This window comes from Podarcis bocagei, assembly GCF_964188305.1.
Source record: "Podarcis bocagei genome assembly, chromosome: 3".
Taxonomy (NCBI): domain Eukaryota; kingdom Metazoa; phylum Chordata; class Lepidosauria; order Squamata; family Lacertidae; genus Podarcis; species Podarcis bocagei.
Genome location: NC_138127.1, coordinates 23,963,544 through 23,976,694, shown reverse-complemented (window position 1 = coordinate 23,976,694; position 13,151 = coordinate 23,963,544). Strand labels below are relative to the sequence as shown.

General features: G+C 40.9%; 1 protein-coding gene and 1 long non-coding RNA gene across 6 annotated transcripts in view; one reads left to right on the top strand and one right to left on the bottom strand.

Moving 5' to 3' along the window:
* Positions 1-6,799: 6,799 nt before the first annotated feature.
* On the top strand, positions 6,800-11,390 carry LOC308583157. Its single transcript, XR_014006091.1, has 3 exons — positions 6,800-8,415; positions 8,829-8,927; positions 11,255-11,390. It is a non-coding gene; the product is annotated as an uncharacterized lncRNA (long non-coding RNA).
* A 439-nt stretch (positions 11,391-11,829) lies between these two features.
* The window catches only part of KCNQ5 (potassium voltage-gated channel subfamily Q member 5), a 261,710-nt gene continuing 260,388 nt past the window's right edge, over positions 11,830-13,151 (bottom strand). For all 5 annotated transcript variants that reach the window (XM_081186923.1, XM_081186919.1, XM_081186920.1 and 2 more), the window contains one exon: positions 11,830-12,894. In XM_081186923.1, the coding sequence (XP_081043049.1) occupies positions 11,944-12,894 (951 nt within the window). In that variant the 3' untranslated portion in view covers positions 11,830-11,943. The remainder of the gene's footprint in view (positions 12,895-13,151) is intronic.

Below are 13,151 nucleotides of genomic sequence, written 5' to 3'. Positions count from 1 at the left end.
CAGTCTGTCCCCGACCTCTTCTGAAGGCTGGGGGGGGGGGACAAGGGCTTTTCTTCCCACCCCCAGCATTTTAAAAAACCCTGGGACAGCGGAGGACTTCTCCGCTGTCCGGGGCGATCTTAAAATGCTGGTGGGCGGCATTTTAAAATCGCCCCGGGACAGCGGAGGACTTCTCCGCTGTCCGGGGCGATTTAAAAGCCCCTGGGAAGGCAGGCAGGGGGGACAAAGACTTTTGCCCCCTCCAGCCTTCAGAAGAGGTCCAGGACCTCTTCTGAAGGCGGGCGGGGGGCGAAAGTCTTTGCTCCCCCCCCCGCCTTCAAAAGCTGTCCTGGACAGGCTTCGCGGACCTCTCCCACTGCGGAGAGTTGCCAGCATGCCGAAGCCTGCGCGCGCTGAGATCAGCGCGCCCAGGCTTCGCGGCCCCGCCGCCTGGCTTCGGAGCATCGTTCCGAAGCCGGGCGGCGGGAGGAGGTGTTCCCTCCCCGCCGCCCGGCTTCGGAGCATCGTTCCAAGCATCGTTTCAAAGCCGGACGGCGGCGGGAGGTGTTCCCTCCCCGCCGCCCGGCTTCGGAGCATCGTTCTGAAGCCGGGCGGCGGCGGGAGGTGTTCCCGCCCCACCGCCCGGCTTCGGAGGAGCCTTCTGAAGCCCGGCGGCGGGTGGAGGTGTTCCCTCCCCGCCGCCCGGCTTCGGAGCATCGTTCCGAAGCCGGGCGGCGGCAGGAGGTGTTCCCGCCCCGCCGCCCGGCTTCGGAGGAGCCTTCCGAAGGCCGGCGGCGGGTGGAGGTGTTCCTGCCCCACCGCCCGGCTTCGGAGGAGCCTTCCGAAGCCCGGCGGCGGCGGGAGGAGGTGTTCCTATGGAAACCGCCTTCAGACCAGGCGAAGCAAGCCCATAGGGAAATTCGTTTTGCGAGGTTTTCCGTCTTGCGAGGCGTTCGTCTTGCAGGGTACCACTGTACTATGAAGAGAAGTAATCCTTATGGCAGCATAGACTTTGGAAGTCTTCAAGTTATTCCTGTAAGTTCACAGCATAGATCTTCAGCATCAATATCTTTGTGTCCATTTGTGCATCAATGGTTTTTCTAAATTATTGTAGGCCTTAAGTACATCTTCAGACTGTATATATATCATATGTCAAGCCAACTAGAGAATTAAATTGTCTCAGCTGTTGGGGCCTCTTCTTCAACAGATTGTATGGCCATGTTTAAGACAGCATAGTAGAAACCTACTTTGAATTTTTGCTTTTGATCTTGTGGTGTCTCTGGGCCTCATACTCCAGTTGGTCTTTCTTTATTCTTTTTCTAACTTGTTTTGTCTGGCAGTATTCCTAGCTCTTTTGCAATCTCACTGGCATTACACCTGCAGCCCACAGGGTAATTATTGGTCATTTGCAATTGGCTTGTAGATGAATTTAAATTGGCTTACTTATTGTGTAGTAGCTTGCCTGTAATATTGACTTCAAAAAGGGTGTTGTATCATGTAACTTTCAAATTGCAACAGCAAGGGCCTTAGCTGCAATTCTAGAAGTATTGCCAGATAAACCTTTTAGGTTTGTGTCATCAAGGATCTCTCTCAAAGTGTTATACAGTGGTACCTTGGGTTACAAACGCTTCAGGTTACAGACTCCGCTAACCCAGAAATAGTACCTCGGGTTAAGAACTTTGCTTCAGGATGAGAACAGAAATTGTGCGGCGGTGGCAGCGGGAGGCCCCATTAGCTAAAGTGGTACCTCAGGTTAAGAACAGACCTCCAGAACAAATTAAGTTCCTAACCCGAGGTACCACTGTATATATTACCAAGATGATATTTCATTTGTTTCAAAGCATCAGCCCGACTCTCCCACCTTGTTTCCCTCAATGGCTTAGCAGTCATGCCCAAGTCTGATACACGGCCAGCTAGAATTTGCCGGCTCTGAGTTGATGCAGCAAAATAATTATAGATCTGTTGAACCAAACTGAAGAAAATAGTTGCTTCCAGACAACAGTGAGCAGTAATTTTAATCTTAACTTTTGTATGTTTTAAGGTATGACTGTGATTTTTTTCTTTATTGTCTTTTGTTTTTGTTTACTGCTTTGAGAGTTTTTTTTAAAAAATACAATCAAGCTGTGTATAAATTTTATGAAATCAATCAATCACTCATTGACTACCAAGTTTAAAGAGTGCCTTGCAGGGAACAAAAAGACATATGAGTTTGCCAAGGACTCTATTTTGTATGCTATTTTCTTTGCCTTTCATGTTACTCCCATTGTCACAACCTTGGCCATGCAGATTCTCAAATGGTAATCCCACTTGCTAAGCTGTCCAAGAAGAGTTTCTGTCATAAAGGGGCCTGCAGCCTCTTTAGTGGAAGAAATCCCAAGAAATGCTCTCTTATAACCTCAGGCTCAGACATGTCATCTGATGGTTTCATTACTTCAACATAATGCACAATATTGCAATTTCTTCAGTATGACTAACATCAGTTGTGGAGTCCAGAATTATTGAGTAGTATTTGGCTCTGTTTGCATGTGGTAAAATTCTCAACTTTATAGCACCTGCTAGAAGCGGTATGAGTTTATTCTGGATATCTTTTTCTAGGTAGTGAACCATTGTTTCTTAATCTTTGATGCTACACAAATGTTCATTCTCGATAGGATCAAAATGGGCTAGATATTCTACAAATTTCAAAATTAATCCATTGCTAGCACTGTACAACTTTTCAGTTGTACCAGTTTTGCATGCTAGGAACTCTGATCAAAGCAATCAAGTGTTTTAAGATTTGTTGCCAGTATTCTACTTGTTAATGTCGTCAATTGTTTTTTCTTTAGATTGGCACAATTCAATTTTTCTCCTGGTCTGAGTTTTCTAAATGGTCAGTATTCCTCTCATGCAAAGACAAAAATTGTTCCAATGTTCTTCCAGTCTTTTGAACCTGTTTCTTGTAGAATTGAAGCGCCATTTTTTGCTGAACAATTTACAGCAAAAACAAAAGACCACATCATTAGAGGATGAATATATCAACCATTGAGGGCAGATTCCTCCACCATTTGCTAGTCTCCTCTTGCAGTGTACAGGAAAAAAATCTTCTGGGTTTTTTGAGTCTTTGTGAAAAACATGTGATATAACTTGCCGTGGTCCGTGTTGTATTATAAATGATCACTGCAACAGTATTCTGCAGTACTTTCTCTTTTCTTGACATCCTCTTTTTCCTCTGTGTGTTATCCAGAAAGATCTCATTTGTGAAACTTCGGTTTTGGATATGATATCATTTGTAATAATAATAATAATAATAATATTTTATTTTATTTAGAGTAGTTGGAGTACCACATTCAACTCCATCACTACTTTCAACAAGAGTACAGTTATATTATTCTTCAATTGCTTTCTGTGTACAAAGGTATTTCAGGAAGAACCACTCTTGCTTTGCTTGCTCCTTAGCTTTTTGTCTTTCAATTGTGGTACTGACCTCCATATGGTTGCTTTTAATCAGCCATAGCTCACTAGAAAAATGAATACATTTCTAAATAAGATTAAGGTGTGACTGTAAGGTTGAAAATTCAGTGCATTTTAAGTCTCTCTCTCTGTGTGTACACACATACACAACATAACCTTGGTCACCCTAATGGATGACATTTGCAGAGAGCGGGACAGGGGAGGGCAGCCTAACTTCTACTTTTTGATCTGTCATTGGCATTTGATACCATCAACAATGGTATCCTCCTGGACTGGCTCTGGGGAATGGGAATTGGGAACACTATGACAGTGATTCCAATCCTACCTTCAGGACCAAGTGCAGAAAGTAGCATTGGGAGAGTGCCTTTTGGCACCCTAGCAACTACATTTTGGGGTGCAGCAGGGGACATCTCCAGTGCTATACATGGAGCTGTTGGGAATGATCATTAGGGGTTTTGGGGTGAGCTGCCATCATTATGCTGATTACACTCAGTTCTATTTCTATATAACATCTGAATCAGAGATGTGCAGCCCCTGGGACACTGCCAGGACACCATGGATAAAGAAAAACAAGCTGAGTTTGATTCCTGGCAAGACAGAGGCACTGTGGGTTAGTGGTTCCTGTGTCTGAGAAATTGGTCTGTTGCCAACCTTGAATGGGACACGGGTTGCGCTGTGGTGTAAACCACTGAGCCTTGAGCTTGCTGATCGGAAGGTCTGTGGTTTGAATCCTTGCGATGGGGTGAACTCCCGTTGTTGTTCAGTCCCAGCTCCTGCCAAACTAGCAGTTTGAAAACAAGGTACTGCTCCGGCAGGAAGGTAAATGGTGTTTCTGTGCGCTGCTCTGGTTTCGCCAGAAGCGGCTTAGTCATGCTGGCCACGTGACCCGGAAAATCTGTCTGCGGACAAACGTCTCCCTCGGCCAGTAAAGCGAGATGAGCGCCGCAACCCCAGAGTCGTTCGCGACTGGACTTAACTGTCAGGGGTCCTTTACCTTTACCTTTTACAACCTTGAATGGGGTTGCACTCTCCCTGAAGGAGCAGGTTTGCAGTTTGGGGTTGCTTCTGGATCCAGCTCTGTTACTGGATGCTCAGGTAGCCTCAGTGACAAGAAGTGCCTTTTACCAACTGTGGCTGGTTCGACAGCTGTGGCTATTTTGGACTGGGAAAAGCTTGCCACAGTAGTTCATACATTGGCTACTTCAAGACTGCATTACTGCAATGCACTGTATGTGGGGCTTCCTTTGCAGAAGCTGCAGTTAATGCAGAATGCTGCAGCATGATTGCTGACAGGATTGAGTCCTAGTCAGCATATAACACCTGTGCTCAGAGATCTGCACTGGTTGCCGGTTTGCTGCTGGGCCAAATTCAAGGTGTTACTGTTAGCATATTAAGCCCTTAACAGTTTTGGACCAGTTTACCTGTGATCAAGCAGGTGGCTCTGCTGTACTTTTCAGCACCTGCTAAAAACATTCCTGTTTAGATAACTCAAAGGTCAATACAGTGCCCCTCTGAGTTCTGTGCTCTGATACCTGCCTAATTGGCCTCATGATGGCACCAGCCCCAATATTACCTTATTAAGTAAGTCTTAACTACTAATTAAGTTTTTTAACTGAAATATCTAGTAAAGCATAGTTACATGCAGTACAGTGGTACTTCTGATTACAAATTGAATCCATTCCGGAGGTCCGTTCATAACCGGAAACCGCTCGTAACCTGAGGAGCCATTAGTGAAAGTGCACCTCTCGCTGCACACGCGCCTCTGGGTGCATGATTTCCACTCACATCCCAGGGCAAAGTTCGCAACCGGGAGCGGCTACTTCCGGGTTACTGGAGCTCATAACCCACAGCATGTGCAACCAGAGGTACCATTGTACATGTAAACTTGCTTTTCTTCTCTGCTGCCTCAGTTTCTAGAAAAGCTCTCCTCTTGGGGGGTTTCTGATTGTATCACTATTTAGCTGGGAATTGTGCTGTATTCACGGGGCAGCTTATTTCATGCATTCCATGTGTGCGTGCTTTTGCATTGTCCATAGGGCATCCTCATCCAAGGCTCCATCTGTCCTATACATTAAAAGTTGTATCATACCACTTGAAACACGGCTCCCCCCAAAGAATCTTGGGACCTATAGTTTAAGGGTGCTGAGAGTTGTTTGGAGGCCCCTAGTCTCTTCCCTAATGGGACCCAAGTGGCAGCCCATAATTCTCCCCATTTAATTTATTATGAGGAATTATAAGGCGAGGAAGTCATATAACTGTGAACATAAGTGCCTTAGTGCACTTATTGGTGGCCTTTTTAAAAAAATGTGTGACAATATTTTGCTGGGTGCACTGTCCATCACCCTCTACTGTTGTTAGTGAGGCACTTCTCAGTGCTGAGGCTGAGAATGGCAAAAAATCATTTTTGTTTTTAAATTAACCTGTTTTGTGCAAGTCTGGTATGTTGGAAAACTTGTATCTCAAAAATAAATTTTAATAATTGGTCAGGCACAAATGTAAACCAGTATCTGCATGCATGCCCATAATAGAGCTCAGGTTTCCAGAACTTGGAGAGGATGGGCTATGGCAGGTGGGACTGGGCACGTGTGCGCGTACGCACACACATTTTATCCCAGTTTTGTTTAAGTCTGGCAGATTGTAAAACTTGTAACTCAGAAATGGAAAAAAGGCCATAGGCAGGTAAACAAATGCTTGCACTCGTGCCTGCAATGGACCTTGGGTTCAGAAAGTACTAATTGTGGGGTAGGAAAAACAACACAGAGTTCAAACATATCCCATCAAGCACCACCTGCTACTGTGGGTGACAAACACTAGGACAGAGTTTAGTTGAAAGTGCATTTGTAAGAAATATTGTTTAGTTGAAACAGGTGCATAAAGACAGTAATATGTTAGCATTTCTAATATGGGTAGGTAATCTGTTACTGTGTGGGAGTATATATCTGGTGGTTTAACTGTAGCACCTGTGTCGATCTTTAGACTCATCTGATGACTAAAATATTCACATTCAATGTGCATAGTGCAATGAGGTTGCTGAGCAGCACAGAATGACTTGGGAGTCTATTGAGTTCACAGGACCTCAGGGAATTAGGAGACAATACTGAGATGATGTCAGGAGAGAGGGTATAGAACATGGAATAGGAGGAATATAAAAGGAAGCAATGTAATAGGAGGCTTCTAAGGCCAAGGAGAACACCCCAGTACTGATTAACGGAGAATCAAATGGCATATAATACCTGCTATGCTGATTCCTTAGCTTTGACTGCATCATGGCTAACCAGAGGTTGAAGACTCAGACATAACGAACGTATGTGATGTGTTCCACTAGCATTTATTTAAGTTAAAGAAAAAAGCATATACATGATAGTTATTTTAACCTGTTTTATTAACAACAATATGGATTCAGTTTATCATGAAATTACAATTAACATTGTATTCTAATATAATGGCTTAAGCCATTTTAGCATCAGTGGAAATGTCCCTTATATTTTTCCATTACTGTCATACAACCAACCTTAAAGCACTTTCCCCTCATATTGTAGCCAGTTTTAGTTTCTCATAACACACCCAATGGCCAAAGGTTTTGTTTGTGGAAGTATTCCATATCTGTTTGAATTACTGGAAATTTTATGAAAACCTAGGAAACAATTTAAATATTCATAGCAATTTTTGATGTTGCAGTCAATTTGAACAATATTAAAACAATTTTGTGGTAAAGAAGGGAGCTGAAGCTCAGAAAGGCAAATCTAATTATTCTGCAAATAAAGCCAATGAAGTTAACAGAATCACACCAGGTCAAAATTGGTCTTCTTATGGTTATTTATTAAGGCCCCAATTCTAAAAACAAAAACAAAACATTCTTGTGTGTGAATCTATTGATCACTGAAATGTTCATATATTTAGGGTGGACTAAGGCTGTGATTCTAAGCACATTCACAACAAAATCTTATGTATTGCAACCTTATGCATTCAGAAGCAAGTAAGTCCCCACTGGCCCAGTTCGAACATAAAACTAAGCCAAACCATGGCCAAGCATGAAAGAGTGAGTGTGTAGGTATTCACAGTAAAAATCAGTTATTTCACTCCTCGGTCCTTTTGCTGCTGCTCAGGAACTAAGCCATAGTTTGGCTAAGCAATACAGTATGTCCAAATGTGGGCTGTTGGTTTGTCTCACAAACCTCAGAAGAGAAGCCAAGAACAAACCTTAGCTACAGCTCATGGTCTGCACGGGGTGAGACAAACCATGCGCCTGGGTTTTGGCATAATGCCAAGTCAACATGGCTTTGCTCTGGGTCGCACAACAGCAGGGCAATTGTGGGATGGGGGAAGCAAAATTGTTACTGTCTTTACTGTATCAGGATGCCCACACATTCATGTTTAGGCATGCTTTGGCGAATGAGTTCAACAGGGCTTATTCCAATGTAAGTGTATAAAAGATTGTAACTTTAGGGCCAAACTACACATTACATATACATTAGCCCAGTATCTCTTTTTTCGTTTCCCTCCTCATTAAGCCACCTCATGAGGGAATTATTGAGAATGTCGAAATACCAGGCAGAAAGAGTTCAGCACTGCCTCCCCGCATCACATTCATTTTTCTGCTCAATTATACATTTCAGTACATCTTGTAGAGAACAAGGGCAGCAGGCTATCATATACACCTTTGTGTGATGTAATTTGGCCCTTAATAGAAATAAGTCCCATTGAATACAGCACTTATACACCATGCTTCAGCTTGCTTTTGCTTATATATTTCATTTTTCTTTTTGCTAAATTTTACTGTGCTTTAGCATAATGCTTTTCTTTATCTGCTTTCTGTTACTATTTGTGCATTAATTTTTAGAGTCAACATGACAACTGGATTAATTTAGGGAAGTATTATTTTCCTCAGGAAATATTTGGAACAATGTCATTCACACTTTAAACAGATGCTTAGGAAAACTTGGAGCTCAAACCTGCATTTTCTTAACCTTGACAACACTTGTTGAGGTAAGCTAACAGAATTTTTGAATAGTTCAGTACATATATAAACTCATGGGCAATACAATTTTATAAAGTGTTTTGGATTGATTTGTCTGGTCAGATGGACAGAAGCAACTGCCATTGTGTTTAATGACAGCAGTTTGTTTAGGTATGAATATCTCATACACATTTACTGTGGTTAGTGTGATATACTGAATTCTAAGTTTGAACACTGTTATCTTTATTTAAATAAAACTATATCATATGAGCAAGAAGAAAATATATATTTTAGATACTATCATCAGAATTATTATTATGTTCAGTTCTTTCTTCAACTTGGAACATGTGACATACCTATCAAAATAAAATTAATCGTTTACATTGTAATCCTCAAATCGTTCGGAAGGATCAAATTATTCCCTCCTGTTTTGTTTTTACAGCTTTCATATGCTCTAATACACAGGGAGATTGACAGCTCTTAATGAATAACAATGGAGAAGTTCATTCTGTCCCTGCTCCTACACTTCATTATCATTGTGGTGAGTTCAGTAGTATTCAACATGAAAATTTGGTAATTATTTCAGCAGGAGGAAAGATGACCCACATGCTATGTTGTGCATGTAGGAACTCCCATTGATGATATATGAAATCCACACTTGAACATTCATATTAAAAATCAAAACCTTCACATAATTGTTTTTTAAAATGTACCAGTGTAATCAGTGTAACAGTAGAAAAAAGACCATGTACATTTAGAATAGCATTTGTAAATCCTGCCAGTGCAAAGGGGTGTATGTGTGTGCTGGGGATGGAGTGAGAATACGAATTGTTAGCTGTAACTTTGCAAAGGTATTCCTGATTTGTATGTATCTTGAAAGTAGCCAACTTTCAAATTATGTGCATAATTAAAACAAGGAGGACTCAAGCATGTCCTCTGATTAAGGCAAAAATAGCAATTTCTGGTAGGTGAATCATCTAAGCCAAGACAACCATAGTTGCCTTGTAGCAGCAACCCTCTCTAACCCATAGCTGAAATGGAGCTCCATTTAGATGCTCTTGTCTCCATAGACATGATGGAATGATATTGCATGTTCATCTATTTAAAATGGGAAGCAGGTCTAATTATTTGTACACGTGTTGCTTGCCTTGTGCCTTTGCTCTAGCTCCTTTGTTAAGCTAGATTTCACATAAAGCACAAAAAGGCACTATTAAACATTCAATACATAAAATAAAGGTCTATTGTCTGTATTCTATTTTTTTAATAGGGAAAAATAGCTTTGGCTGGATAAACTGCAGATATCTAAATAAGGAAGTATTTAAACTCTTGTCTCGGAACTTGTTTGACAGAAGTATATTTTATATAACAGAGGAAGGAGTGACAGGCATAAACTATATGCTCCTCTCCCTTCCCCCCATAGTTTGCAACAGATGCAACTCATCAACACACCTCTTTTTGCTCTGCTTTTGACAAGTAGATGGGCAGAAATGATCTGTTGGGAGGACAAATTTTGTTTAGGCACCTCCAGTTGCCTCCTTGTAAATATATTTTGCTTAGGTGCCTCCTTGTAAATATTCTGGTAAATCTGTTTTTGTTCACATAAACATTTTACAGCCATCAACTTTCAGCAAAAATTATACAGCAAATTGTAATGGTAAACTGTAGAAAATTATGTGGGAAGTGAAAGACAGCCATGTGCTTCAGTGTGCCTTCTCTTTGTATTTACCATGAGCTTTGACCAAGCAAAAGCTGCAGAACAGCATTAATCACCTGCAGGTATCATATGAATGACACAGTATAAACAATTTACAATTTGTTTGTACTTTCACATAAGATTAAGAGGAAACATCAAGAAATTTATTTTGTATAAAAGAACAATGGAGGCAGAAACTACAACAGATGTAGAGTAAACAGTTCAAATTGTTTGCAGTACAATCTGCAGCATTTAACCATGATTAAGACTCTTGTGACATTTTTATGTATAACATCATTCTCAGCAGGGCTGGCTTGTAAACGATCACATGCTCTGAGTGAGCTAGTAGTGGCATCCTTCAGTTTGTGGAATGCCTTTGGAATCACTAGAGAAAGTTGAGCACAGGACATCCTGCTCATGAGCATACACAGAATGTATATTTTGGGGGGAGGGGATATAATAAATAGAAACATTTGTTACCAATGGGAAGTGAGATTGGAATGTGCTTATAGGCTTTTAAAAGATTTCTGTGGCAAAGCTTAGGTATGACATTGTAAATATTTACTAGTATTGTTGCTTCATATTAGTCTTAAAAAATTTTGGGAAGTAAAATACATTTTTTTTGGGGGGGGGGGAATAAACTTCGATTTCCTGGAAGCTGTGAATCACAAACCTCTGTGGATAGAGTTTGGGGGCAAAGACTGTTCTGAAACATCTATTCGAAAGTCACACCCGTTTCTAGGTTCCCATTGTTAAAACCTCTACAGGCAGTTCTGTAAACCTTTCTTTCTTCCCAGCACACCTTCCAAGAACAAATACTTGGAGCATCTGACAGGTAGTCTTCACTGTCAGAAGAGTTGTATTTCCTTAGTCTTTGTGGGGAGGACAAATGATTAACCCTTCATTCCTTCTTTCTATCTACATATTTTTTTTACCTGTGCTTGTGCATACTCTTTTCTTTTTATTTTTTTTCTTAACTCCTGAAAAATAATTATTCTATTTTCTCCCTGTTCTACTTTCCACTGTTTTTTTATCTCTCCAACCTCATACAGTACTTTTTCTATTCTCCCCAATCTTTGCTTGTGCTATCATTCAGCCTCAGAACTTGAGGACTGACTACATCATAAAAGGAGAAGATATTACATCTGAAGCAAGCTTCTGTTTCTCCCTTGTAGAGATTTCTGCCAAAATTCTTCAGATTCACAAGAGGACCATCAATATGTTCAGAAAGTTTGAGACGAGAAAAATTCACATTGAAGGTCATCCCTGATAACTTGGAATTGTGTACATTTCATAGCAAAAGGGGAAAAAGGTCAGTCCTAACCTAAAAAAAGTGCTGTGCAAAATACTTTGTCTCAGTATTATATCTCCAAAGAGATACAGACACTAAGGAAGCTTGCAACTAGCAGCCATTTCTAATCTTTTATTATGGGTATTCCTTCATTAGCAGCTGCATATAGTAGTTTTTGTTGCAAACATAACTGGTCTAATTCAGGGCAAATATTTATTTTAACCAAAAGCAAAGTGCTTTATTATCTTGGGAATTTTACTTGCGTACTTTAGAAACATGGTTTCTACATGTTCAGATCTGTTGTTGTTTAATAAACCTCTAGCATTAGTTTTGTAGATTACTCATTTATACCTACTGTACTAAATGAAAGAACCAATGTACTGCAGATATAAATTGAATTTTTCCATCTCCTAAACATGCATTTTCATGCAGCTAAAAGATATGGACTCATACAACTGCCTTTCTTTCTGATTAATTTTTTAAAAAATCATTAAAAGGGCTTTCAAAATAGTCCATGCTCTGATATGTATGACTGAAAGGATTACTCAGCATGTGAACAAAATCCACAAAATGCTATTTAAGTTTGACATGAGGCAGGCTGAGAGCATCTGCACCATCCCCTGGCTTGCAAATGCTTTGAGATGATCTTGACATTCCAGTCCTTAGAGAGTCTGTAGAGAGAGGTGTTTCCACTAATGGGTGGGAAATGCCTTCGAAAGTCTCATTTTCTCTCTCTGCTTCCAATTCTTCATCAGTTATAAATAATTTTGATTCCCTCCATCTGCTGTATAATTCTTGACTACCTCTTGAGCTACTGGTGTCACTACCAGAAATCTGTACATTCAGTTCTTCGGCTGTTGACTGTATAAGGTTTTGAACAGATAGCGATTTCCCTATATCCATTTGTACTATTGGTTTCACTGAGACCAAGGGTTCCCCTTCTGTATCAAGGCTTTTTCTCCATGAGAGATCCTTTGTCACACTGGACTGTGCAATTTGTCCATTATCATTTGAAGCAACAAGGCAAGCGGTGACATCAGAAGTATTTTCCTGTGTGCTCACGGGAATAACATGTATAGGCTCCAGCCTATTGTTATGCTTTACTGATGAAAAAGGTGGTATCTGTAACGTTGTAGGTGTTGTTGGCTTAGATGTCTGGTGTATTTGGTTTAGTGCATTATTAGCTGATAGAGTTGCAGGTCCATCATTTGGCACCTGTGTGGCTTGACTATGCATAGTTGGACTAAACGCATAGTAAGCTTGAGGGTTAAATTCATTTGGTGTCAGTATAAGCTGTAGGCCACATGGCATGTTGACACTGGCTGATCTGGATACACATCCACTGGTCTGGGCAGAGCTAGACAAATCTTTACTATCTACAGGGCTTTGATAATCAGAAGTTTGATCACATTCAAAAGTTGGCATTTGAAATGAAGCCAAAGTCAGTGCAGATACAGATCCTTTCTTCAAGACCTGTTGGTAGATATCTAGTAGTGAGTCTAATTTTGACTCTATGGATTGAACCTGGCGGTGGAAGAAGAAAATTGTCTATGAGTACCAAATATTATAAACCAAGCATACATATATAAATAATCATAGAATATTAGAGTTGGAAGAGGGACCCAAGGGTCATCTACTCCAACCCCCTGCAATACAGGAAGCTCAGCTAAAAACATCCATGACAGATGGCCAACCACAATATCTGCAAAGAAAGGCTAGTTAAATTTTGGTGAAAAATGAATCCATTCAAGTAGCTCCAGTGAAATTTTACCCAAATGTAT